Source organism: Ahaetulla prasina, chromosome 7 (genome assembly GCF_028640845.1).
Source record: "Ahaetulla prasina isolate Xishuangbanna chromosome 7, ASM2864084v1, whole genome shotgun sequence".
NCBI classification, from domain to species: domain Eukaryota; kingdom Metazoa; phylum Chordata; class Lepidosauria; order Squamata; family Colubridae; genus Ahaetulla; species Ahaetulla prasina.
In genome coordinates, this window is record NC_080545.1 from 2236136 (window position 1) to 2264102 (window position 27967).

Genomic DNA, 27967 nt, shown 5'->3' on the forward strand with positions numbered 1-27967 from the left:
TCAGCTGAAAGTCCCTGTTTTTACAAGCTTCTAACCCTCCCTGGAAATTTGGAAGGCTGCCTTCATGTCTTCTCTTAATTTAGACATGGAAACCAACCCTCTTATTCAACAACCCTGCCTTGTCGAACTTGGTGGACACCAGAATTAGATCTCAACCTATTTCATTCTCTGAGAATGAAATCCAGAATATCTGGAGTGTGTCAGGTTGGGGCAAAGTGATATATGGGGACTCAGTAGACCTTCCTAAACACCGTGTTTTGCTGTCTTTTGGTTCTTCCTCGACGTATCTAACAAGTTTTTTTGCCTTGGTGGGTCATAAATTCAGAAGCACCTGTAGGCCTAATATGCATTTAAACCTTTTCTAAACTGATACCTTCTAGGTATTTTGGGTCCTCAACTACCACAATTACATAACATTGGCAGAAGTGGTGAAATCCAATGTTTTTTACTACCGGTTCTGTGGGCATGGCTTGGTGGGTGTGGCACGGAAAGGATATTGCAAAACCATTCCTAAACCACTCCAGGGGAAGGATACTGCAAAATCCCCATTCCCTCCCCTCTCCTGGGGCCAGTCAGAGGTGATATTTACTGATTCTCCAAACTGCTCAAAATTTCTGCTACTGGTTCTCCACAACCTGTCAGAACCTGCTGGATTTCACCCCTGGCTGACAGACTCCTCCAGACTACAAATAGCATATAGGAGGAAGATGAACTGACCCATTGTCAGAAGAGATCCCAGTCAGAAATGTGCAGTTGTGAGAAGCAGCAAGTCTCAGCAATAAACAGAGTAGAATTAGAATAGAATAGAATAGAATAGAATAGAATAGAATAGAATAGAAGTCTCTTTTTAAAAACCTCCGGTGTTGGAGTGCCCACGATTTCTGGTGGCAAGCTGTTCCACGGGTAAATTGTCCTCCCTGTTAAGAAGTTTCTCCTTAATTCTGGGTTGCTTCTCTCCTTGATTAGTTTCCATTCATTGCTTCTTGCCTTCAGGGGCTTTGGAGAATAAGTTGGCCCCCTTCTTCTTTGTGGCAGCCCCTCAAATACTGGAAGACTGTTATCATGTCACCCCTAATTCTTATTTTCTTTAGACTAGCCAACCCCAAATCCCGCAGCCATTCTTCATATGTTTTAGTCTCCAGGCCTTTGATCATCTTAGTAGCTCTTCTCTGGACTTTTTCCAAAGTCTCAACATCTTTTTTTGTAGTTTTGGGGCCCAAAATTGGTTGCTGTATTCCAGGTGTGGCCTTACTAGGGTTTTATAAAGCGATACCTAATACGTCTTCATGCAATCTTGATTCTATGCCTCCATTTATACAACTCAGGATTGTATTAGCTTTTTGGGCTGCGGCTGCACACACGGCTGACTCAATAAGCGTGGTGACCTCACCAAGGTGAAGATCCAAAGAGGTTCAAAGCAACACTTAATCCTGTGAGCGCTTGCAAGTCGCCTGGAGCTTCCAAAAGTTACAGGTGGCAACTCCAACAGCTTCTTTTGCAATACGTAAAGATTGCATATTTTATATTTTAATATATAAAAATAAACCATTGTTGACATAAAAGAGATAACATTTTTGAAACCAAAAAGGTGAAAGCGAAAAGGATAATTTTCTTTTCCTTGCCTAATGGTTTCACTCCCCTATTCCAAATAACAGCTGTACGCCACCTCTTCAGTTATTTTTTAGATGCTATGCTAGATTATTTCTAGTTCGGTTGCAATTCAGCCCCAAAAATGCTGCGAACCCTGTTTTCAGTGGTGGGTTGCTACCAGTTAGCTCTGGTTCGGGTAACCAGTAGTAGCGGTGGTGGGACGCTCTGCCCAGACGTCATCAAATACCCTCTGCGCATGTGCAGAAGCTTCTGTACATGCCCTTTGCTCGTGCGCACATGCGAGTGAACCAGTAGCAAAGGTAAATGAAACCAATGGTGAAATTTGATCTGGTTTACTACCGGTTCGCTGGCTGCGCATGCGCAGTTTTCACCACACACCAAATGCGAGATGCCTGGGCGTGCAGTGCGCGTTAAAAGGAGGCATGGAATAAGTAGAAGAGCGCACGGGTCAGGGGGGGGTGATCAGTTGTGGTGCGTGATCTTTTTTTTTTTTTTTAAGCATTTTTTTTACAACCTCTTCGGCCAAAAAGGTTGTAGAAAACATGCTTTTAAAAGTTTTTTACCTACAATAGAAGAATGGATATTGAAAGTCATTAATTTGGCTGAGATGGCTAAAATCTCAGCTTTTTTAAAAGACAATACGCAGGAAAGATATTTAATTGAATGGAAAAAATGGATTGATTATCTACAAAACAGATATCAGATTAAGAAATATCAGATTGCCTTTGAATAATTAGGAAGTATTATTTTATGTAATGGGGAGGGGGTTGGGAGATGAAAAGATTTGGATGAGGTTAATTGGCTTAGAAGGGAAAATTCTACTCTTTGTTTGGTTTATGTATAACAATACCTTGTGATTGACCCGGGAAGCGGGGGAGGAGGGGAAGGGGGTTTTCTGGGAGGGAGGGGGGAAAAAAGGGGGGGAAATGTTTTTGTTTTTTAAAACTTTTTCAATAAAAAAAAAGTTTTTTAAAAAGCCTCTGCTGATCACGCAGCTCAGCTGGGAAAGTCAGACCCTCTTTTTTTTAACCTTTTAAAAGCATTTTTTACAACCTATTCAGCCAAAGAAATAGTTAAAAAAAATGCTTTTAAAAGTAAAAAAAAAAAGGCTTTGACGATCGCGCGGCTCTAGCCGGGCATGGGTGGGGGGGATGCAGGGATTTTTGCTACCGGTTCTCTGTACCACCTGCCGCCATCGCTACCGGATCAACCGATCCGGTCTGAACCGGGAGCATTTCACCCCTGAGTAAAACCCACCACTGCCAGTTTTCGTTTCCTCTAAGATTTTAGCAAGCATGGTGTATACTGTAACTGCGATCCAGGAGCGACCATAATTCTTTACAAGCGAAAATTAACTTCAGGGTGCTTTTGAAACAGTTGTGTTAATCAGAGGAAATTTTGCTCTGGAAACGTTTACTCTGGAAAGGACCGCATCTAGATTCCCACGCGATTTCCTATTGTCTTTGGGCAAATGACCAAGAAATCCAGCCTTGGCAACGAAGGCTGAAAGCTGAATTCTTCCATCTGAGAAACAAAGAACGATTTGTCTCCCAGATGCTTTCTGCTCTCCTCAAAAGAACCGTAGCCATTGTGCAAGCAAAGGCTACAAGCGACACCGTGCAATACAATCGACTTTGCCCGTTTTAAAGATGGAGCCATCGTGGCTGGATCAGTTGAGGTTCTTGGCAGGGCGGTCTTAATGCACGCACCTCTTGATGGGCACTTGCCCGTGGGCCCTACGAGCATCGGGGCCCCATCAATGGTGAAATTCAAATTTTTTTATTACCAGTTCTGTGGGTATGGCTTGGTGGGCCTGGCAGGGGAAGGATACTGCAAAATCTCCATTCCCACCCCACTCCAGGGGAAGGATACTGCAATATCTCCATTCCCACCCCACTCTGGGGCCAGCCAGAGGTGGCATTTGCCAGTCCTCCAAACTATTCAAAATTTCTGCTACCGGTTCTCCAGAACCTGTCAGAACCTGCTGGATTTCACACCTGGGCCCCATATTAATCTGTGTATGTTAATCCTTCAATGCATCTGGTATCATATCAATTATAAATACAGTATAAACACCGATTTTGTTGGAAGCGCCAATAAGATAAATATATGTTTAATTTTATCGACCATTTACATTTTTATTCCTTTTTTTTTTTGCCAAAATTTTTTATTTTTATTTGAATACAAACAATCCATCTTCCATTAAACAGTGTGTCGTCTGGATACAAACGTCTTGTGCAATAACAATTAAAATTTACAGCCATATTCATTTTTTGTCTACTCTTAACTTAATACTAATATACATACGGTATCTAATACTGTAACAATCCACTTCTTAAATTACATAACATAACATAACATAACATAACAACCAAGTTGGAAGGGACCTTGGAGGTCTTCTAGTCCAACCCCCTGCCCAGGCAGGAAACCCTACATCATTTCAGACAAATGGCTATCCAACATTTTCTTAAAAATTTCCAGTGTTGGAGCATTCACAACTTCTGCAGGCAAATTGTTCCACTTATTGATTGTTCTCACTGTCAGGAAATTTCTCCTTAGTTCTAGGTTGCTTCTCTCCTTGATTAGTTTCCATCTGTTGCTTCTTGTTCTACCCTCAGGTGCTTTGGAGAATAGCTTGACTCCCTCTTCTTTGGGGCAGCCCCTGAGATATTGAACACTGCTATCATGTCTCCCCTAGTCCTTCTTTTCATTAAACTAGGCATGCCCAGTTCCTGCAACCGTTCTTCATATGTTTTAGTCTCCAGTCTCCTAATCATCTTTGTTGCTGTTCTCTGCACTCAACTTCTTAACTCATGTAACTGATTTAGATGTTAATAATGGGATTGCCTAAAGTGATACGGAGAACCAATTTGGTGTAGTGATTAAGGCACCCAATTAGAAACCGGGAGACCAGGAGTTCAAAGCCAGTTGGGTGGCCTGGGGCCAGCCACTTTCTCTCCGCCCCGGGAAGGAGGCAATGGCAAATCACTTCTGAAAAATCTTGCCAGGAAAACTGCAGGGAGTCCCCCATCCAAGAATTGAACAGGAAGGAGGGAGGGTGGGGGAGAAAATCATACAACCTAAATAAAAATGAATGTTTGATTTTTGTATTGCACGCAAGAGACGTGTTTTCTTGGCTTCTGTTCGCTGTTTTTTAAAAACATTGTTTTATTCCAAAATGAATGCACATAAAAAGGCAAACCGAGTCACAAGAGTTCCTTTCGTTGGGGGAGCCAGAATCTCAGCAGTTTCTCCAGCCAGGAATTTTCCTCTCTCTTTTTTTTTTGTGGTGTTTTGGCCAAATTTCTCAGCCTTGCAGGAAAGCCTTCCACCTTCCCACAGGAAACACACTCCCCACTCACCCTCCAAGCAGGCCGAGGACTGGGTGGAGGGGAGGGCAAACAAAGGACTTGTCAAGGCAGGAAAGGCCACTCCGGTTGGAGATCTCTGCTCAGCAATTAATTGCTCCTTGGAGGATTTTTGGAAGTCATAAAAATCTGGAGAGAGAGAGAGCTGGCTTCCTTGCAGAACTTTCTCCTTCCTTCCTTGCACATAATGGCTTTCCACACTCTGAAAACATAATGATGTTTTGAATTCGTATTTTTTAAAAAAATCTGTTTACCAAAATGCAAAGAAAAAAGAAAATAAATAGCAATAGCACTTAGACTTACATTCTGCTTCACAGAGCTTTTACAGCCTTCTCTGAGCAGTTTACAGAGTCAGCTTAATTGCTCCCAACAGTTGAGCCGGTCATAATTGAACTGGTCAGGATCCAACTGCTGGCAGTTGGCAGAATTAGCCTGCAATACCGCATTCTAACCACTGCACCACCAGGGCTCAAAGAAAAAAAAATAGTTCTGTCAGGAAATTTATTATTTAATTCTAGGTTGCTTCTGTCCTTGATTAGTTTCAATCTATTGCTTCTTGTCCTGCCCTCAAGTGTTTTGGAGAATACGTGGATCTTCTCTTCTCTTCTCTTCTCTTCTCTTCTCTTCTCTTCTCTTCTCTTCTCTTCTCTTCTCTTCCCTTCCCTTCCTTTCCTTTCCATCTCTTCTCCCTCTCCTCCCCTTCCTTCTTCCCTTTCCCTCCCTCCCTTCCATCTTCTCTTCTCTTCTTTTCTTACTAAGCAAAAGAGAAATGGCGAAAGAACCATTTCACAGCATCCCATTAATAAGAATCAAGTCTCAGCCCTTCACTTTCATCTCTGGGTTAACCTGCACAGAAACTGAATTTCTTATTCTTCTCTTCTTTCAGCAATGAAACTGTAAGGACGGACTTGAAGAAATTGCCGGCGCTTCCAACGCAAGCTCTTAAGGAGCACCCATCTCTGGCTTATTGGTAAATATTTGACATCTTTAGTAAGATCTACCCCGAGTGGGCTGGTGGCCTGGTGGTAAAGACACTCACCTCCCATTCAGTGCTCGCCAGTTGCCATGCAGCTAACGTGCCATAGCATGACCGCGGGGAGGGAGAGCCTAACTATTGGAACCTAAAAAGTATCAATAGCACTTAGAGTTATATACCGCTTCATATTGCTTTTACATCCCTCTCCAAGCAGTTTATAGAGTCATCTTATTACCCCCAACAAGGTGGTCCTCATTTTACCAACCTTGGAAAGACGGAAGGCTGAGTCAACCTTGAGCTGGTCAGGACCGAACTCCTGACTGTGGGCAGAGTCAGCCTGCAATGCTGCATCCTAACCACTGCCCCATCACAGAAGGAAGGAAAGGGAGAGAGGAATAGCAATAGCACTTAGACTTATATACTGCTTTACAGCCCTCTCTGAGTGGTTTACAGAGTCAGCCAATTGCCCCCCAACAATCTGGGTCCTCGTTTTACCGACCCTGGAAGGATGGAAGGCTGAGTCAACCTTGAGCCTGGTGAGATTCGAACTGCTAAATTGCAGGCAGCCGACAGGCAGCAGAAGTTGCCTGCAGTACTGCATTCTAACCATTGCGCCACCGCAGCTCAAAACTAGGCCAAAAACAGACCCCAGATAAGTCTTCAGAACTTCAAATGACCCCCTGAGCTACTGGATGCAGGTTGAAGGCTACCTGTAAACCCTTCCCAGACTTTTTACTAAGTGGCTTCTCCAACAGGTTGTTTCATCCTAGGTCTATCACATAAGAAAGAGCCATTGCCTCCTTTGCATTGTGTATATACTACAAACCTTCACCAGGACAAGAGCCGGGAGATGGAGATGGAGTTTGGGAGAACTTCTGCCCTACAAATAATCTCTCATTTTCTCCTCCTGCTAGACCAGGGATCAGCAACTTGCAGCTTTGGAGCCGCATGTGGCTCTTTCATCCCTCTGCTGCGACTCCCTGTCGCCGGTCGGCTCCACAATTGATAGGGATTTCGATTAGGACAGGTAGAGGAAAAAGGACGCCGCACGAGGAGAAGACTATGATGTGGGAACCGGACTCTAGAACCAGTTGGCTCTAGAATTGAACGGGGGCTTCCAGTTAGGACCTTTGTAGCTCTTTGAGTGTTTAAGGTTGCCGACCCCTGTGCTAGGCTGAGAATTAAATCCACCTGTACGTTAGAAGACATGGAAGCATCCAACTTAAAATAAACAGGGAGCCCTAAGGAAACTCCCCCTTCTGTCTCTTTCATCAGCACCAAATATGAATCTGCCCAGGAAGCGGAAAGAGAAATTTCTTGCCTTCCACAGTTCACTTGCAGTCTTTCATGTCTTGTTTTTTGAAGGATTTTGGCTCCCAGCCATCTTATCGGCTTCCCCTTTAATTTCTCCACCGCTGTAATTTGATGACAGCAAAGGGAATGTGCTTTTCATTTTGTGGCTGGGCGACCTTTATTGATTCTCTCTCTCTCCGGCCCACCCACTCATTGCAACGGCTGACACCCCCCCCCACCCGCCCCACCTTTCTGCAAAAGGAGTCTTGCGCCAGGGCCGAAAGTCTGGAGGAAGTTCCCTGCCTTTACTCTGTGAAATTCTACTACAGTGCTTGGGAAACTTCTCAAAGTCTTTTTTTTTAATTTGAATTTATATCCCGCCCTTCTCCGAAGACTCAGGGCGGCTTACACTGTGTTAAGCAATAGTCTTCATCCTATTTGTATATTATATACAAAGTCAACTTATTGCCCCCAACAATCTGGGTCCTCATTTTACCTACCTTATAAAGGATGGAAGGCTGAGTCAACCTTGGGCCTGGTGGGGCTTGAACCTGCAGTAATTGCAAGCAGCTGCTGTTAATAACAGACTGCATTAGTCTGCTGAGCCACCAGAGGCCCCTGGTGTCTGTAATAGATTCTGACTTACAGGGCCAGTGTTCTTTCTACGTCCTTATTCTTAAATCGCTTTTCCCATTTTTTTTATCTGAAAGCTCATGTTAACTTCTAGAACTGTGTTTCTCCAACCTTGGAAGCTTGAAGAAGACTCCAACTCCCATAATTCCCCAACCCCCATGCTGGACGTCCACACGCCTTCAGGTTGCCAAGGTTGAGAAGCACAACTTTTGAGGATAGAATCCTCCCTGACATTATCCCCATAACTATACTCCCAGGCAGCTGGAAGAGAGCAGCTGATCCATAGTCACTCAGTGATCTCCTTGATCGAGCGGGGATCTGATTCGGGTCTCTGCAATCCAAGACCAGTTCAAGTGCAGGAGTGCCCACACCTTCATTCTCACAGGGGACAGCTGTAAAAGCTCCTGTCTGCTGTATTCAGTTGATCCCAGAGATCTTTGCAATCTCTTGATCACCGAGGAGCTGGTATCTCCTACCATGAAATCCCATCATACTTTTTCAGCTCTGCCTGCTAAATTAAATCCTGGTGTGTGTTTCCCCCCCCCTCTTTTTTCCAAGTGAGGATCGAGTGATTGAGCATTACAAGAAGCTGAATGGACAGACAAGAGGCCAAGCTATTGTCAAGTAAGTCACAAATGGGAATTCTGGATGCAGAAAACTTTGGCCGGTGTGAATTCTACATCTCATGGTGACCTTGATCTCTCCTTGGTCAGTTTCCATTCATCATTCCTTGTCTGGGTGCTTTGGAAAATTGCTTGACCCCCCCTCCTCCTCTCTATGCAGCCCCTCCAATACTGGAAGGCTGCTATCCTGTCTCCCCTGGTCCTTCTCTTCACTTACTCACCAGGCCCAGTTCCTGCAACCGTTCATCGTATGTTTTAGCCTCATCATTTTTGCTCTGTTTTTCTGCACTGTTTTTAAAGTAATGCATTGTGATGTTTAAGTGACATGAATTGCAATTTTTGGGGGGTTTAAAAGATGCAAGGTTGGATTGCAAAGATGGGTCTAGAAAGGTTGCCCAGATGTCAGGATTGCTTTTTTTTTTTTTTTTGCATTAACTATCATGCAGTTTGGGTCTTTGACATTTTTTTAATGTTTCTTTTCCAGTTACATGAGCATTGTAGAGTCCCTTCCAACCTACGGAGTCCATTATTATGCAGTCAAGGTGCGTGAGCTCTGAAAAGTGTTATTTAATTCACAAATGAGTTAATAATAATAATAACAACAACAACAACAACAACAGAGTTGAAGGGACCTTGGAGGTCTTCTAGTCCAACCCCCTGCCCAGGCAGGAAACCCTACACCATTTCAGACAGATGGTTATCCAACATTTTCTTAAAAATTTCCAGTGTTGGAGCATTCACAACTTCTGCAGGCAAGTCGTTCCACTGATGAATTGTTCTAACTGTCAGGAAATTTCTCCTTAGTTCTAAGTTGCTTCTCTCCTTGATTAGTTTCCACCCATTGCTTCTTGTTCTACCCTCAGGTGCTTTGGAGAGTAGTTTGACTCCCTCTTCTTTGGGGCAACCCCTGAGATATTTGAAGACTGCTATCATGTCTCCCCTGGTCCTCCTTTTCATTAAACTACACATACCCAGTTCCTGCAACCGTTCTTCATATGTTTTAGCCTCCAGTCCCCTAATCATCTTTGTTGCTCTTCTCTGCACTCTTTCTAGAGTCTCAGCATCTTTTTTACATCGTAAAAAAGGTTGATCATGAACAACTGCAATCATTATTTATTTATATAGGGTTCTGTTCCAAACGTTCTGTTTTGCGTTAACGATGAATAAATGGGCCTCCGTGACTTCATAGGGAAGTAGATCAAACGGGAAAATATCAGATACCTGGAATGCATAAGTGCATAAAACTCACAGCACAATATAAGAGAGCAAACCCTCCTGTACAAGATTCAGCATTCCATCTGCATTTAAAGGACGAAGGCCACTCCTATGAAGAGAGCAAAGTCCACATTTTGGACAGAGAACCCCCTGCTCAAGCCAGGAAACCCCTCTATCATTTCAGACAAATAGCTGTCCAGTCTCTTCTTTAAAACCTTCCAGGGTTGAAGCATTCATAATTTCTGAAGGCAAGCTACAGTAGTGGCCCAAATTGTGGAAACCTTTTGGGAAAAGTGTATTTTCTAAAACTAGCTAAGAACACCACTTTTTTTTAGTTTGTACCATAAAATTATATATCAATGGAAAGATAATTGAATCAAAAATGTAATGCAAGAAGTTTTATGAAGGATTTGCTATTAGAATAGCAGTTACAGTAGAAAGAAGAAAAGTGAAACACGTAGAAAAAAATGAGATATACAAAAATGATCACCATAGAAAAAAAACAAGATATATAAAAATGTTCACCATGTCAGTTAATCCTTAGTTGGGTCACCTTTAGCATGAATGACAGCCTTACAAGGTCTTCCCATGGAGTGAACCAAGTCTTTGAGTTCTGCAGCTGTTATATTGTGAAGCCAAGATTGAAGGATGGCTTCTATTAACTGGGTTTTATTGCTGGGTCGCTTCTAAAGTTTCTTTAGTCGGAAAATCCATAGATTTTCAATTGGGTTAAGGTCTGGGCTATTCCAGCAGTGGGATAGGATTATCTTGAAACTTCCTCCCCCCCCAAAAAAAGTGGCGTTATTAGCCATCAAACGTCAAAAATATACTTTTCCCAAAAGGTTTCCACAATTTTGGCCATTACTCTAAGCTGTTCCATTGGTTAATTGTCCTCACAGTCAGGAAATGTCTCCTTAATTCTAGGTTAAATAGTAAAATGCAACAGAACTAAGTCATTTATTCTTGTTTCTCCCCATCCTTCTAGGATAAGCAGGGAATCCCGTGGTGGTTAGGACTCAGCTACAAAGGGATCTTCCAATATGACTATCACGACAAAGTGAAGCCAAGGAAGGTAAGTCACATGAAACATCCTGGTTTAAAGAAGCGTTGAAGATCTGCAGGGGAAACTCCAGGAAATTTTAAACCTAGTTACTGATCTTCTTCAGAAAGCAACTCTGTCCTCAATGGCAAGGAAATTGCAAGGAAAAATTACATATCTTTGGGCCCAGCTGAGTTTGTATTCTACAATGCCATCGGCACCTAGTCAGAATTATGACCAGTGGCTGGATTCAGACAGTTTGCACATATTCAACAGAACCGGTTGTTAACTTTCTAAGCAGTTTGGAGAACTGGTTGTTGGAAGAAATCTTATTTTGCTTTTTTCCACTTTACAGGGCTAATCCTGTAAGGAACTGAAACATTCTGATGGTGTTTCTAGCCTAATCTTTATTGCCCTGCTTACAGAAACTGCCTCTCTGGTTAACCCTTAGTACATTGTAACAGCTAAGACAAAGCGCCCATCGACCTGAGTGATGTTGAGTTGGCTACGCCCACACGGTCACATGACCACCAAGCCACACCTACCCAGCTGGTCATTAGGGCAGAGAACCGGTTATTAAATTATTTGAATCCCACCACTGATTATGACGGTTATCCGATGGCTCCAACCGTTTGGTCAGGATCCTCCCTGACTTAAAAGAAATTAGGAAGATGGGAAGAAAAAGGAAAGTTGGATGAAATCTGGGATTGTAGCTGCTTTATATACATTTATACTCTGGGTTGTTCTGTTGGTGTTAGTAACTCTTTCTCTGCCGAGTTGATCAACCTTGATTCCACAGGAATCAAGGATGGAGGATAGAAATCAAAGATGGCAGGTGGAGATCTTTCTCAACATTTTTCTTCCAGCATCTCTGGTGGCTTTTCCATCCGTCTGTTGTTGCTCAAGCCAGTCAATTAAGTTATTCAGAGGAGATTTTGCATCCTTGAGAACTTTCTTTGGCAGCCAATGTCTGGGCTGGCCTCCCTCAAGTCATCTTATATTACCGGCAGTCCTCGACTTACGACCACAGTTGAGTCCAAAATTTCTGTTGGTAAGGGAGACAGTTGTTCGGTGACTTTTGCCCCCATTTTATGACATTTCTTGCCACAATTTCTCAGTGAATCCCTGCAGTTATTATTAAGTGAGTCACACGGTTGTTAAGTGAATCTGGCTTTCCCGTTGACTTTGCTTGTCAGAAGGTCGCAAAAGGGGATCACGTGACCCCAGGGACACTGCGACCGTCATAAATACGAGTCACTTGTTGCCAGGCATCCAAATTTTGATCACGCAACTGTGGGGATGCTGAAATGGTCATAAGTGTGAAAAACAGTCATAAGCCCCGTTTTTCAGTGCCGTTGTAACTTGGAACATCACTAAATGAGCTGTTCTATCTTCTCTTCTCTTCTCTTCCCTTCCCTTCCCTTCCCTTCCATTCCCTTCCATTCCATTCCATTCCATATTTGCTATTCTATTCATTTTCTATATTATCTTCTCTTCCCTTCCCTTCCCTTCTCTTCTCTTTGACTCTACTCCACTCCACTCCACTCCACTCTACTCTACTCTACTCTACTCTACTCTACTCTACTCTACTCTACTCTACTCTACTATACTATACTCTACTCTACTCTACTCTACTCTACTCCACTCCACTCCACTCCACTCCACTCTATTTTAAATCCTTCCACCATTCCCCACCATTCAGCCAGAATTTAAGAAGCTTCTTGTATGAGAAGCGAAACATTTTCAATGGCAAAAAAAAACACAACCCAAGGCAGTCCAGTTGCCTTTTGAAAAGAATCTTTGGGACACTGTAGAAAAGTTCCCAGAACCAAAATCGGCATGGTGCATGCCTAGATAATAATTAATAAAGTATCCTTCGATACAGCGTTAAGTAGAGCTTTCCCTATTTCAAGAGTTCTCCTCCAGGGGCCACGTTCATATATTTAGCAAATGATTATCCCGAAGAAAAACAGATGAGCAAATGATTAGCCATCATGCCTACAAACTAACAACGACTTTATCTCCTATGGATTTCTTTCATTGGCTTTCAATCTGTCCTGTTTTGGCCAAACGTGAACTTCAGGTTGCTCAGACTGGGTAGACAACAGGGGCCCCCCCAGATCAACCTTTGCTTCTTCTGACCTCCAAACATTTGACCAGAAATTTGGTAGAGAATCTCTTTGACCGATCCCAAGACTAGCATTACCTGCATAATCTGGAAACCTGTTTTGATTAGAGGATTCAAAGATTTATTGTTCAAGCACACGGTATCCTGGCCCTGATCTAGAACCACATCTGGAGCCCAGACCAGGGTTGAAATCCACCAGGTTCTGACAGGTTCCGGAGAACCCGTAGCGGAAATTTTTAGTAGTTCAGAGAACCGGCAAATATCACCTCTGGCTGGCCCCAGAGTGGGGTGGGAATGGAGATTTCGCAAAATCCTTCCCCTGGAGTGGGGAGGGAAGGGGGATTTTGCAGTATCCTTCTGCTGAAGTGTGGAAGGGAATGGAGATTTTGCAATAGCCTTCCCCCAGGAGCGGGGAGGGAATGGAGATTTTGCAATAGCCTTCCCCCAGGAGTGGGGTGGGAATGGGGATTTTGCAGTATCCTTCCCCTAGGAGTGAAGAGGGAATGGAGATTTTGCAGTATCCTTCCCCCAGGAGTGGGGTGGGAATGGAGATTTTGCAGTATCCTTCCCCCCAGGAGTAGGGTGGGAATGGGGATTTTGCCAGTGGTGGGATTCAGCCAGTTTGCACCAATTTGGGAGAACCGGTTGTAGGAAGAAATCTTATTTTTTTCCACTTTACAGGGCTAATCCTGTAAGGAAGGCAGGAAGGCAACATTCTGGTGGTGTTTCTATCCTAATCTTTATCGCCCTGCTTACAGAAACTGCCTCTCTGGTTAACCCTTAGTACATTGTAACAGCCAAGGCAAAGCATCCATCGACCTGAGTGATGTTGAGTTAGCTACACCCACACAGTCACATGGCTACCGAGCCACGCCCACCCAGTTGGTCCTTAAGGCAGAGAACCAGTTGTTAAATTATTTGAATCCCACCACTGGATTTTGCAGTATCCTTCCCCCAGGAGTTGGGAGGGAATGGAGACTTTGCAATATCCTTCCCCTGCCACGCCCACCAAGCCATGTCCACCGGACCACGCCCACAGAACCGGTAGTAAAAAAAAAATTTAGATTTCACCACTGGCCCAGATCAATGTATTTGCACACAACCAAACTGGGGAGAAGATCCAAGTCTTGCTTTATCCCCGTGTGGGAGAGTTGAAGCATTTTCTAAGGGCTTCCTAAGATCGGGACGTTGTGTTCTTCTCATGCTGAGGTCCTAGTGGCCAGCAGCCACATCAGATGAAACCACAACTAAAGTCACCGCTTGTTGCCCTGCCCAAAGTGCTCGTCCCAGGCAAGAAACCTTTGATTGCAGAGGGATGACCACTTCCTGGTGGTGTAACCCCGAGAGCTGGCCTGCTCCAGTTGGAGTTTCTAATTTTATAAGAGGAAGTGATCTCAGGTCTGTGTCTGGGAATCTCTCCATAGATTTAAAAGAGGCTGGATCTGTCCAGTTTGTGAGCCACTGAATTGGACATAACGGAGAATATACAGCCATGACACCGAACTTATGGCATGTGTGCTGGAAGTAGCACGCAGAGCCATGTCTCCGAGCATGCGAGCCATCGCCTGTTGCTCTTCCGGGTTACGGCGCACCGTCCAGCTGGTCTTCATGCATGCGGGGGTACCCGAAACTGGGAAAGTACGTAGCCTCCTGGTGCGCATGCGCACGCTGGGAAGATAATCTTCTGGTTTCCAGCACGCACATTCACACTGGCCAGCTGGTCTTTGCACGTGGATGCGTGCCAGAGACGGGAAGACCAGGTGGCCAGTGCTCATGCGCATGGCATAAAGCAGAATATTATCTTTCTGGCATGCACATGTGTACTGGGGCAGCTGCTCTTCACGCAAAGACACACGCACACACATACGCCCCCGTTTGGGTGCCGAAAAGGTTCACCAAAGTGATATAGAGCAGGGGTCTCTAACCTTGGCAACTTTAAGCCTGGCGGACTTCAACTCCCAGAATTCCCCAGCCAGCCATATTTTTTTCTTTTTCTCTTAATCTCTTAAAGTGGAGAGATTGCAGAGGAAGGGATTACAAGAGAGTGAGCTTTGCTGGCTGGGGCATTCTGGGAGTTGAAGTCCACCAGGCTTACAGTTGCCAAGGTTGGAGACCCCTGATATAGAGCATACTAATCAGTAGAAGAGCTACCAATCAATAGAAGAGAAATTTTGTTAAACTATGGGGTCTCCGTTGGTCTCTTGGTTGTTTCCTGGCAGACGTTTCACAACCCAACTAGGTAACAGCATCAGTTCGCTCTTTATTTTGTCCAGCATTTTATCTTAAAGACTCAGAATAAAACTGTGTCAGATACATTTTTTTAAAAAAATGCTTTGGGATTGCCTTTCATAGTATGCCATGTATCACTGTTCAGGTAATTAAATATCTAATAAATGAGGTTTTAGAGCCTTGGGTTGGGGGGAGAAACACAACTACAATGGGAAGTTCATACGTTTTAGTTTCCAGTTGCCTAATTTTAGCCTCCAGTCTTCTATGTCTGAGCTCAAACAGAATCCTGTTATATTACACACACACACACACCAAAAGAACCCCAAGACTTCCAGAAAAATAATCCAGAAACCTCTGTTTTAATAACATAACTCATAAAACAAGTTCTCCCTCTTTAAACCTCTGTAGCCCTTTGCTAAATTCGCTTTGGTTTCGGCATCGTAGAAAAATGGCCTTTCACTCCATTATGCACAGTTCAATCCCAACCTTGTCCACGTGTTTCATTCCACCCACCCACCCCCAGGGGCTTTGGGACAGAAAAGGGAATCTGTTAATGATAGCCTAGCAAGAGAAGTTGGTTTTCCCTGCTGGCTTGTGACTACACAGTGGAAGATTGTGGCTTCGTTGTCCTGCAAATTGAGAGCAAACTCTTAGCAACAGTTGCAAACATCTGGAGCTTTTTAAAGAAGCAAGAGAAACCTCGCTTTTTGGTCTTCTTTATCATCTAGGGCAGGGCTCTCCAACCTTGGCGACTTTAAGCCTGGAGGACTTCAACTCCCAGAATTCCCCATCCAGCTTTGCTTTAAGCCTGGAGGACTTCAACTCCCAGAATTCCCCAGCCAGCTTTGCTTTAAGCTGGAGGATTTCAACTCCCAGAATTCCCCAGCCAGCTTTGCTTTAAGCCTGGAGGACTTCAACTCCCAGAATTCCCCAGCCAGCTTTGCTTTAAGCCTGGGGGACTTCAACTCCCAGAATTCCCCAGCCAGCTTTGCTTTAAGTCTGGAGAACTTCAACTCTGGGAGTTAAAGTCCGCTAGGCTTCAAGTTGCCAAGGTTGGAGAGCCCTGATCTAGGGAGATTCACTATCATCCAAGTCATGGTTGCCCCCAGGGTGCTTTTCCAAAAGTCAACTGGACTTTCTTGGTTTTCTTTGAAGACGTTTTGCTTCTCATCCAGTCAGAGCCGAAGAAGCTTCTTGGATGAGAAGCGAAACCTCTTCAGAAAAAAACAAGAAATTGCCTCTTGAAAAAAGCACCTTTGGCTTTCTTCCTTATCCTGTATAGATTTCTTTAATTGGCTTTAAATCTGTCCTATTTGACATGAACTTCAGGTTACCCGAACTGGGTAGATAAAGAGTGCCACCCTGGGTCGATCCTGGCTTCTTCTGACCACTGCACATTTGACCAGAAGTCTGGTAAAGAATCTTTTTGCCCGATCCCAAAACTAGCTTTATCTGCATAATCTGGAACCCTGTTTTGATTAGAGGATTCAGAGACTTACTTTTTCAAGCACATGGTATCCTGGCCAGTGGCGAAATTCAGTTTTTTTTACTACTGGTTCTGTGGGTGTGGCTTGGTGGGCGTGGTGTGGCTTGGTGGGTGTGGCTTGGTGGGCGTGGCAGGGGAAGGATACTGTGAAATCCCCTTCTCCCCGTCGCTGAAACTCCTGGGGGAAGGGTACTGCAAAATCTGCATTCCTACCCCACTCTGGGGCCAGCCAGAAATGGGATTTGCAGGTTCTCCGAACTGCTCAAAATTTCCGCTACCGGTTCTCCAGAACCTGTCAGAACCTGCTGGATTTCACCCACGATCACAAGCAAACCGGGGAGAAGATCCAAGTCTTGGTTTGGCTCTGATTCTGCATGACAAGAGAAGCCTCACTTTGTGTCTTCCCTTCTGCTCCTGTGTCCCATACCGAAACTGGAAACTTAACTCTTGCGTGTTTTGAATTCCAAAGAAAGAGAACAGAAAAGAGAGCTACCTGGGCGGTTAGATTAGATTAGATCCTCTCTTCTGAACCAGCCTTAGGTTTTGGAAAACCTTAAATGATTTAAGCTCCCACTACAGACCGTTCAGATATTTTCTCCAGCATTTATCGAGGAGGAGGAGGCTTGGAATGCCGCCTTTAAATCTTCCCTAAACTAGGCGTGATTTCAGCTTTGAGAAAAGAAAGGATGAAGGAGGAGGAGGAGGGAGGAGAGGAATTGGAGGAGAATTCAAGGGGAGAAAAGCCCAGCCGGAGTTATTCATTCTGCCTTTTTCGACTCAGCGCTGGAAGTAAAGTCAAACTCTCTGGGTGCTTCCGTATCCCATGAATTCCAAATCAGAAACAGAGCTGGAAGGGACCTTAGAGGTCTTCTAGCCAATCCCACCTGCTCAAGGAGACCCCGTAGTACCATTTCAGACAAGGGTTAGTTAGACAGTCGGGAAAAATGCTTGAAGCGCCTTCCTTGGGGTTCATTTCTCGCACCCTCCAAAATTTGGAATCGGGCTCCTCCGCGCAGGGAGGAAGGGCTGGTTAAATTGCCTTCTCTCTGGGTCTTCCCGTGGGAATCTCCCGCGCGGGGCGCAAGACCCGGAGCTGTCCGGTCGCTGAAACTGAAGCAAGGGCGAAACAAACGTAACTCCGCTCCTTAGCTTGCTTTCCTCCGCTCGAAGCCCGCAGCGCTGCCAAGGAAGGCGGGGAAGGAGCGCTGGCTCATCCGCCCACCGGCCCGCGTGGGAAACGAGGCTCCCCCCAGCCAAGGGGCGTCCCCGCCTGGCTCTGCCCGCCTCTTCGGAGCGCAGCCGGGGCAGGGCAGAACCAGGGCGGCCCCCGCTCAGCCCCGCTTCTTTCTTTCTCTTTCTTTCTCTCGCCCGGCAGATCTTCCAATGGCGCCAGCTGGAGAACCTCTATTTCCGCGAGAAGAAGTTCTCCGTGGAGGTGCATGACCCACGCAGGTAAGGAGAAGAAAGGCGCACGACCGGCGGCGCGTGGGAAGGAGATGGACGGGGCGGCAGGCAGCAAGGGGGAACCCGGCTGAGACGCCTGGCCCGGCCACCCAGGCGTGGATGGAAACGCTTTGCCTTTCACGCGTGGGAATTGGGGCTGCGGGGAGTGGGGGTTTTTTCCTCGCCGTCCCACCCAACTAATCAAGCCCCGAAGGGAAGATGTGCAGCCCGAGAGGGAGAAGGAAGGCGGCGGGGAAAGGAAGAGTTTCGGGGTCGGTGAACAGCCGGGTGGAGGGGGGGGAGAAGCCCACCTACCCATCTCTCTCGAGCAGCCCCAGGCAGCGTGGCCCGCGGGCGCCCGGTTGCAAATGGCCTTTTGTTCAAAGCCATCTCTATAATCTTTTGGCAATTGCTGGCGTGATTGGGGTTTATTCCGGGACCGGTATAGCCTGCAGGACGGTAATCCCGGGCTAGCTCAGAGTAGGGGGACGGATTTAAGCCTCTAAAGGAGAATTTCCAGGCAATATTTGAGGCCCCCTGCTGCGATTGTGGAATCATTGTGCTTGCTGAAGCAATGGCCAAGATGGGTTTTAGCCCTCACGGTTGTGACACCCTAAATGCGTTATAAAAAAAAAAAAAAAACAACCTGGTAATTTTCCACAAGTGATTTCCATCCCATGGTTCCCACCCTGCATGGATATTTTTTTTTTATTGCATTTTGAATGTTTTGCCTACAACAGTCATGGTGATGTGGAAACATTGTTATTGTAAGCCATGTGCTTTATCTTTAATTTAATTGCTATCATTTAGCATGTGTTATTATTATTGTACCATGCCCTTTTATATCTGGGCTAGCTTTTATTCTTCATCAGTGCTTAATTTTTGTCCAGAGAACATAAACAGCAACTCCACTCTTGGCCGGCAAAATTAGATAATGCAATAAAAATGCATATGGGATTTTATTTTTTATTTTGTTTGCGGTCTCTATTTTACTCTTTGCCCTTTCTCTCAAATTGTTACAAGGTGATCCTCAGTTTACGATCCCAATGGAGCCCCAAATTTCTAACGAGACAGTTTAGTGAGTTTTTTGTCCCAGTTTACGTCCTTCCAGCTGCAGTTGTTAAGCGAGCCACTGCGGTTTTTAAGCGAGTAACACAAGGTTGTTAAGTGAATCTGGCTTTCCCCACTGACTTTGCTTGTCAGAAGGGGATCACGTGACACTGCAGCCGTCATAAGTATGAGTCACTTGCCAAGTGTCTAAATTTTGATAGTGTGATCATAGGGACGCTGCATTGGTCTTAAGTCTGAAGAATGATCCTAAGTTCCTATTTTTCCCACGGCTGTTGTAGCTTGGAATGGTCACTAAACGAATGTTTGTAAGTCAAGGATTCCATGGTCTCCATCTCCCACTTTGAGTATCCGCTTATACCAGGAGTCTCCAATCTTGGCAACTTTAAGACTTGTGGACTTCAACTCCCAGAGCTTCAGCTTCAACTCTGGGAGTTGAAGTCCACAAGTCTTAAAAGTTGCCAAGGTTGGAGACTCCTGGCTTATACTACAGGTATCCACCTTTGTGCAAAGTGATTCATAAGCTTAAAACCTCCTTCTGTGCAAACTTGAGACACTGTTCGCATCCCGAATGTTTTCTATTGTTTTTCAGCCCAAAGAAAGAGTCCTAATTACGGGTCTTTTGTGCCGTTGTGTGCATTCCTTGCCGGTTGTCAACTTATAATGCGTTTCACAGCTGCATTGTGTGTGTGTATGTGTGTGTTCTGTATATCGGTGTGGGGCTGTCCCATGTTTCTGCAGCAGGCTGGGGATTAACACTTGGTGAGAAGCAATTGTTGTAGATCCGGTGAACTTTTAATTATACTCTCGTTATGACTGAACTCTCTGTTCCTCCAAACTGTTGAGTTTGGCCAGAGTCCATGGTGCGGGGGGGGAAAAACATTCTTCTGTGCAATCCCAGTGAAATGAATAAGCGCAGAGAAAGGACGAGGGAGTTTCTGCAAACTCGGCTCCCTGCAATGACCCAGGCCTGTCCATCTGGGATTGTGGGCAACCGAGAGGATTTGCTTTTGACTTTTTCTTTGGAGGGGTTTTTCTTGATTTCGGACTCCAGCCAAGAACTCTCAAGATATTTCCGGTGTTCTCCCACGGAAGGAATAAACTGATTTATTCCTGCTTGGCTAGCCATGCTTTAATAGCTCTCGCTTACCTATTGCCTTCCTAGTAGATAGCAGGTAGTATTTGACTTACGACCACAATTGAGCCCAAAAGGTCTGTTGCTAAGCGAGGCTTTTTTCAAGTGAGATTGGCCCAGGGGTGAAATGCTACCGGTTCGCTCCGGTTCGGGTGAACCAGTAGTATAAAAAAGTTATCGCCATGGTCAAACCAGTAGTTTAAAAAAGCTACCAATTCCTCCGAACCGGTATTTCCGATGATCAGCTGTGCCGGGCGGTTTAGCTTTGCTAGAAAGTAGGAAATCCTGCTTTCTAGCGAAGTTAACTCATGCGGCACAGCTGATCCCTCTGCCCTCACTGTTCTACTACCTTCCCAAGCCTCCTTTTGGTGCACACTGCACATGCGCATGAGCACAGTGTGCATTTGGTGCACATTGCACATGTGCAGTGCGTGCTTGGCGCACAGCATGCATGCGCAGCCAGCGAACCGGTAGCAAACCGGCTCAGATTTGACCACTGGATTTTACAACCTTTCTATGACCACCGTTGTTAAGTGAATCACTGCAGTTGTTAAATCAGTAATGTGGTTCTTAAGCGAATCTGGTTTCCCCGCTAACCTTAAAGTTAATACAGTTAATCCTCAATTTACGAGCACAATTGAGCCCAAAATTCCCATTGCTGAATGAGACAGCTGTCAAGTTAATTTTGCCTCATTTTACGGCCTTCCTTGCCACCGTTGTTAAGTGAATCACAGCAGTCGTTAAGTTCGTGACACGGTTGTTAAGTGAACCTGGCTTCCCCATTGACTTTGCTCGACAGACGGTCGCAAAAGGGGATCATGTGAGCCCGGGACACAGCGACCGTCATAAATACGATCAAATAAAATCCGGTGAATTTCACAACGCCTGGATTTTGGCACAGTAAGAATTTAGCATTTAGGATTTCACTTCCTTCCCATCTCCTTCTGCCAAAAAAAAGAGTTACGCAAATGAACAAGGCGTTGGGACTCATTTGCATGAATTAATCAGCTCATTTCTTTTTCTTGGAAGATGGTATGTTTTACTTTCGCACAGCATTTTTTCATCTTCCTCCTAAAACTCATCCTCTAACTCCCTTTTTCACAATTCTGTAATCTCTTAATTCGGGGTATGGTCGGGGTAACTGAATGGAACTGAGCATTTACTGGCCGGATGCCCTTCCTGACACCTATCTGGAGTTCACAGCAGATTTTTTTTTTTTTTTTGCGTCCTGAGACAGAAACATCTGTTGCTGCTTAGGATTGAACTCCCAACCTTCTGAATGAAAGGGAAGGGTCTTCACCACTAGACCGCCATGCTTCACTTAAATCCCATCCCTCTGACTTTAAGATGGTGGACTTCAACTCCCAGAATCCCCCAGCCAGCCAATTCTGGGAATTGGAGTCCACCCATCTTAGAGTTACTAACCTTGAAAAACTCTGCTTTCTCAGTTTGCAATTAACAGTTTGGAAATCCTGATTTACCTTCCCTTAATCATCTGGGGGAACACGGTGGCTCAGCGGCTAAGAGGCTGAGCTTGTTGATCAAAAGGTCGGCAGTTCAGCGGTTCAAATCCCTAGTGCCGCGTAACGGGATGAGCTCCCGTGACTTGTCTCAGCTTCTGCCAACCTAGCAGTTCGAAAGCAGGTAAAAAGTGCAAGTAGAAAACTAGGGACCAGCTTTTGTGGGAAGGTAACAGCGTTCCGTGCGCCTTTGACATTGAGCCCTGCCGGCCACATGACCAGGGAGACTTTTTCAGACAGCGCTGGCTCTTCGGCTTTGAAACGGAGATGAGCACCGCCCCCTAGAGTCGGGAACGACTAGAACATATGCACAAGGGGAACTTTACCTTTACCTAATCATCTGGGGTTGTTTTAAAACCCATTAGGAAAATTTGCACAGTGTGACAAGTATACAATCTTCAAGGTGGCAGCAGCTAAATTTATTTGGGATGGCAAAAATTCCTTTCGACGCAAAAAGGCCTATCATAAGAATTCCAAAAATGTCACCCCCCATGCCCTTCTCCAGCGACCATGGGCAGAATTCACATGAAAGAAAACATTTCAGGAAGATGAGAGAGAAGCACTGAAGTTGAACTTTGTGCTTGGGGCTTAAAGTTTGTGTTTCTTCCCTCCATTTGGATACAAGCAAGCAATTTATTTTGTGTGCTCTGTGCTGCTTGAGGCGGCTTGATTTTAAATGTAAACTTCTCCACGCCAGTGGATCACGTTCTGTGTTTGGGAAAACACACCGCATGGATATGAACTGACTTTTAAAAAAGAATTACAATATCTAGGAATCAAATCGAACTTATTGTCCACATCAATGGAGAAAAAGAATGTGCAGATAAATGCTCATTAATGCATCCATCAAATTACCAGTCATACCACGAAATTATGGGCCCAAAATTTCTGTTGTTAAGTGAGACAGTTAAGTCTCTTTTGCCTCATTTCTTGCCACATTTGTTAAGTGAATCACTGCGTTTCTTAAGTGAGTAGCACGGTTGTTAAATGAATCTGGCTTCGCCCTTGACTTTGCTTGTCAGAGGTAATCTAAGAAAAGGTGATCACGTGACCCCATCAAGACACTTGCAACCGTCATAAATATGGGTTAGTTGTCTGAATTTTGACCCTGGGACCCTGGGGATGCTGCAGCAGACATAAGTATGAAAAACAATCCTAAATCACTTTTTTCAGTGCTCTTGTAGCTTTGAACGGTTACTAAATGAACTGTTATAAGTTGAGGACTACCTGGATAACTAAGAAAATATATAGTCACCCATAGGATGTCGGTTCCTGTCTGTCACAAAAAATTCCTCAACTTTTTGAATGTCTGCATTTTAGAATTAGAATAACAAGAGTTGGAAGGGACCTTGGAGGTCCTCTAGTCCAACCCCCTGCATAGGCAGGAAACCCTACAGCATTTCAGATAAATTTATATCACACGCTATTAGAAATTTATCCCTTACAGCATCCATGTTAGGAAATTAAAATTTTTGGAGTTTATGATAGCTAAGTAGGAATACCTTGAGCAAATATTTCCTTCCATTTCAAGGGTATTAGTCTGGAAAAGCTGGTGATATTTACCGGCAAAAGGAATTTCTGAGCTTGGCAAACTTCACAATGTTAAATATTCAAAACAAAACTGTTTCCTTTTGGGGAAACGCAACACCTTAATTCGGCTACCACGATAATAACCAAATTGAAATTTTCCATGTCATTTCGATGTTCCAAGGAGAAAAATAAATCCATATTCTGTGTCCAGAAGGCATTTACCGGTAATTGCGCAGAATTTTAAATTTCCACCTTGCTTTTTAAGGATACCAGATTATATTAACATCAGCGTAGAATGTGTTGAGGTAATTAATCCAATAATTTAAAAAAAGGGAAAAAGATAAGTCAGGGTGTAACTGCCAATTAGGAAATCTGGATCCAGCAGGAACATACTTCAGATTCTAGGCTTTTAGCCAAAAGGGATGGTATTTTAAGACAGAATTGCTCAATGGCTCCAGAGTTGGAAGCCAAGCAATTGCAACCATGCTGGTTTTAGGAAAGATCTGTTTTTAAAATTATCTGTAGCAAAATATTTCCATCTCAATGCATGAAAAGGCTTAGGAAAGAGCCAGAAGGATCTGGGAGCCAACTCGTAGGGGAAGTGAATGTCTTTAAAGTTTAATAGGGTAGAAGTAGAAAGTACAAATGGGGTAAATGGTATTAAGTATTATTGACATATAATAGAATGCATTATAATTATTATGTATACACAGGTGTTAGAAGTTGAGGGATTATGATTATGCATATTTATTATTATTATTATTATTATTATTTATTGAATTTCTAGACCGCCCTTCTCCCGAAGGACTCAGGGCGGTGTACAGCCAGGCTAAAAAACATACACAATATACAATTTAAAAACTAAATTAAGAAACTTATTACACAATTGGCCGAGAAATTAAAATATTTAAAATCTAAAAACCCCAATTTAAAACATAAATAGAATTTAAAATTTAAAAACTAAACAGTTTAAAAAGTTTAAGCTAGCCCCGCGCGAATAAACAAATATGTTTTCAATTCGCGGCGAAAGGTCCGAAGGTCAGGTATTTGGCGTAGACCAGGGGGAAGTTCATTCCAAAGAGTAGGAGCCCCCACAGAGAAGGATCTTCCCCTGGGGGCCGCCAGCCGACATTGTTTGGCGGACGGCACCCTGAGAAGTCCCTCTCTGTGAGAGATTATTATTTAAATAATATTGTTATTAGTAGTAACAGGGGTGGGTTCTACTTACCTTTACTACCAGTTTGCAACGGGAATGCGAGTGCCCGTTGCAAACTGGTAGTAAAGTAAATTACCGGTAAATGCCTTCTGCGCATGCGCAGATCGTCCATTATGACCTCCGGGCGGGTCGGCAGAGCCTCCCGCCACTTTTACTTCCAGTTTGCAAGAACCGGACAGAACCAGGAGCAACCCACCACAGAGTAGTATTGTGTAAATAGTATATTGACCCAGACAATACACTGTTCACCAAGCATTTATGGATGTTAAAGAAAAAAACTATAAATAAAATTATTTTTTAAAATGTTTAATACGGTTAATCCTCAATTCACGAGCACAATTGAGCCTAAAATTTCTGTTGCTGAATGAAACAGCTGTGAAGTGAATTCTGTCCCGTTTTAAGACCTTCCTTGCCACCGTTGTTAAGTGAATCCCTGCAATCGTTAAGTCAGTCACACGGTTGTTAAGTGAATTTGGCTTCCCCATTCTGACTTTGCTTGTCAGAAGCTCGCAAAAGGAGATCACGTGACCCCAGGACACTGCGACCGTCATAAATATGAGTGAGTTGCCGAGCGTCTGAATGTTTGATCATGTGACCTGAGGAGGGGGGAATACTGTAATGGTCGTAAGTGTGAAAAACGATCCTAAGTCACTATTTGTCAGTGCTGTTGTAATTTCAATTGGTCGCTAAATGAACTATTGTACAACAAGGGCCACCTGTAACAGCAAGCAAAATGATGCTCTACAGCAGGGGCCCATTTGCAACCGGGCCACATGACTGGAGCATGTGCATGCGTAAAACTAGCGGCGGGCGCACGCTCGCACAGCTCAACTCACGCGAGCAACGTGCCCGCCCCTCACACAAAACCCACCCCATACGGGGCCGCCAAGACAGAAAGTTTGGGGAACATTGTCCTACTGTAAGAAAGACTTATAAGTCACTTTCTCCGTTGACTGTGCTCTTCTCCTGTCCTTCTAGGGCATCGGTGACCAGGAGGACTTTCGGACATAGTGGAATTGCTGTGCACACTTGGTACGCGTGTCCTGCCTTGATCAAGTCCATCTGGGCTATGGCTATCAGTCAACACCAGTTTTACCTGGACAGGAAGCAAAGCAAGGTAAAGACCGTAAGCGGCCGAGGGAAGAGAACGGTTCAGTGTAGACTTTTGTGTAGACCTTCTTCCAACCAGATGTCCTTGGAAGAAAATGGAATAAGGAGAAAAGAAGGGATGTAGAAGGACCTCTTTGGAGCAATACATTTCATTGAAAGGCATTCGTGAATGCTTCTTCCATTTCATAGAAGTTTTAGTCTGGAAAAAATGTGATTCCATTCCTTCTGGTTTTTGGATACTGTGGTCTAACATGGATGTTCTGATGATGATGTTGTCCATCCAGTCGTGTCTGACTCTTGCCAATTCTGCGGGCCAGGTGCTTCCACATCTTCCAATCTTGCATTGCTTCTTTGAGTTGTTCTTTGGTGATGATGATGAGGAGGAGGAGGAGGAGGAGGAGGAGAAGGAGGAGGAGGAGGTGGTGGTTATCCTATGGGCTAGGTTTCTCCACATCTTCTAATCTTGCACCATTTCTTTGAGTTGTTCTTTGGTGGTGGTGATGATGATGATGATGATGATGATGAGGAGGAGGAGGAGGAGGAGGAGGAGGAGGAGATGGTTATCCATTCAATCATGTTCAACTTTAGGTGATTCTATGGGCTAGGTCTCTCCACATCTTCCAATCTTGCACCATTTCTTTGAGTTCTTCTTTGGTGGTGATGAGGAGGAGGAGGAGGAGGACGAGGAGGAGGAAAAGGAGGAGGAGGAAAAGGAGGAGGAGGAAAAGGAGGAGGAATGGTTGTCCATTCAATCATGTTCAACTCTTGGTGATTCTATGGGCTAGGTCTCTCCACATCTTCCAATCTTGCACCATTTCTTTGAGTTGTTCTATGTTCTGTCTAGTGTTGGCTTTGATGGTGTCAAGCCACCATGTTCTTCGATGGCCTGGTTACCTTTGACCACTTCCTCTTCCCAACAGAATTGCTTTCTCCAGTGAAATCCCACCGCATGACATGGCCAAAGTGAGTTTTGTGATTTTATGGCCGTTCTGTGATTCCTTTTTACGTAACTCATGAGTCATTAGGACCAAGGTGGGCTTCCAGATACGGTTGAAATCTCTTCTCCTCCACTCTTGAGTCTTTTGATTCGTAGCCAAGGGTCTGCAGGTTCTCTGAGAGGGAGAAATGCGTAGGGAACCGTGGTTTGCAGAACGTGGGGATCTCTTCAATCTACGAATTGGATCATAGTCCAGTGGACCTTTCCAGGCCATGAACTGGATCATATTTTCTGATCTGCTCTTTTTAAGTCAATGGGTACTAGAAATAATGTTTCTTGGTATTGCAGGAGTCCATAGCGCTCATTGTTCCAATGAAGAAAAGCAACAATTTCCATAAAAATAAGTTAAAATCATCCATAGGTTCAGCAATCATGGTTTATGGAAAAATTTCATGGTTGTGTACTGTACCCGATGTAGCTCTTCTGATAGGCCAGCTTCAGGCTTTCCTATCACATTTGCTAATAGGGAATTCTGGCTTAAAGTCAGAAAGCAAGTCAAGGAAACCATCTCATCCTAAGAAATTTTATCTGGGCTTTGCATTCAGATGAATTGAGTCAATTTAATGCTTCTGCGGAAAGAACTTCTCCTTCTCTTTCATGCATGGATTCCCCTCTTTCAAATCGTCTTCAGACAAGTAGACAGGTAGCTCAGCTCATGTTAAGAAAGGCACTTCAGGATTTTCTTGTGCCAAGCCACAAACCATCTATGGTTTGTTTTGTGATTGTTCTATCACTCAGAGGCATAACTTTTTTGAGAAACAAGTTCCTTTTCCTACTTTAACTTGAAAAATATTGGTTGAACCACGCTGCTACCTCCAAACAAACCACAGTTTGCGATCACCTAGAGGAAGAAGCAGCCTTCAGGCCATTTTCCCTGATGGAGGTGAATGCTCACAAATCATGATTAACTGTTCCTTTCTATAGGGATTCTGAATATCATGGCATTGCTGTTATGGCGTCCCAAAAGTGCTTTTTTTCAAAAGGCAGCTGGACTGTCTGTGTTTTTCCCTGAAGAGGTTTCGCTCCTCATCCAAGAAGCTATTGCATCTATTGCAATATCCTTCCTATAAAAGACTACTTCAGCTTCAATTGCAATATTACAAGAGCAAAAAATAGATTCAAGCTAAATGTCAACCGCTTCAAACTTGATTGCAGAAAATATGACTTCTGTAACAGAGTTGTTAATGCTTGGAACTCATTACCTGACTCCATAGTCTCTACTCTAAATCCCAAAATCTTCAACCAAAAACTGTCTACTATTGACCTCACCCCATTCCTAAGAGGACTATAAGGGGCGTGCATAAGAGCACAAAAGTGCCTACCGTTCCTGTCCTATTGTTCCCTTCA

General features: G+C 44.3%; 1 protein-coding gene across 10 annotated transcripts in view; it reads left to right on the forward strand.

The window, feature by feature from the left end:
* The window catches only part of FRMD4A (FERM domain containing 4A), a 342273-nt gene that overhangs the window by 265000 nt on the left and 49306 nt on the right, over positions 1-27967 (forward strand). For all 10 annotated transcript variants that reach the window (XM_058191964.1, XM_058191962.1, XM_058191968.1 and 7 more), the window contains exons 8-13: positions 5866-5949; positions 8440-8505; positions 8989-9046; positions 10705-10791; positions 17977-18053; positions 25492-25630. In XM_058191964.1, the coding sequence (XP_058047947.1) occupies positions 5866-5949; positions 8440-8505; positions 8989-9046; positions 10705-10791; positions 17977-18053; positions 25492-25630 (511 nt within the window). The remainder of the gene's footprint in view (positions 1-5865; positions 5950-8439; positions 8506-8988; positions 9047-10704; positions 10792-17976; positions 18054-25491; positions 25631-27967) is intronic.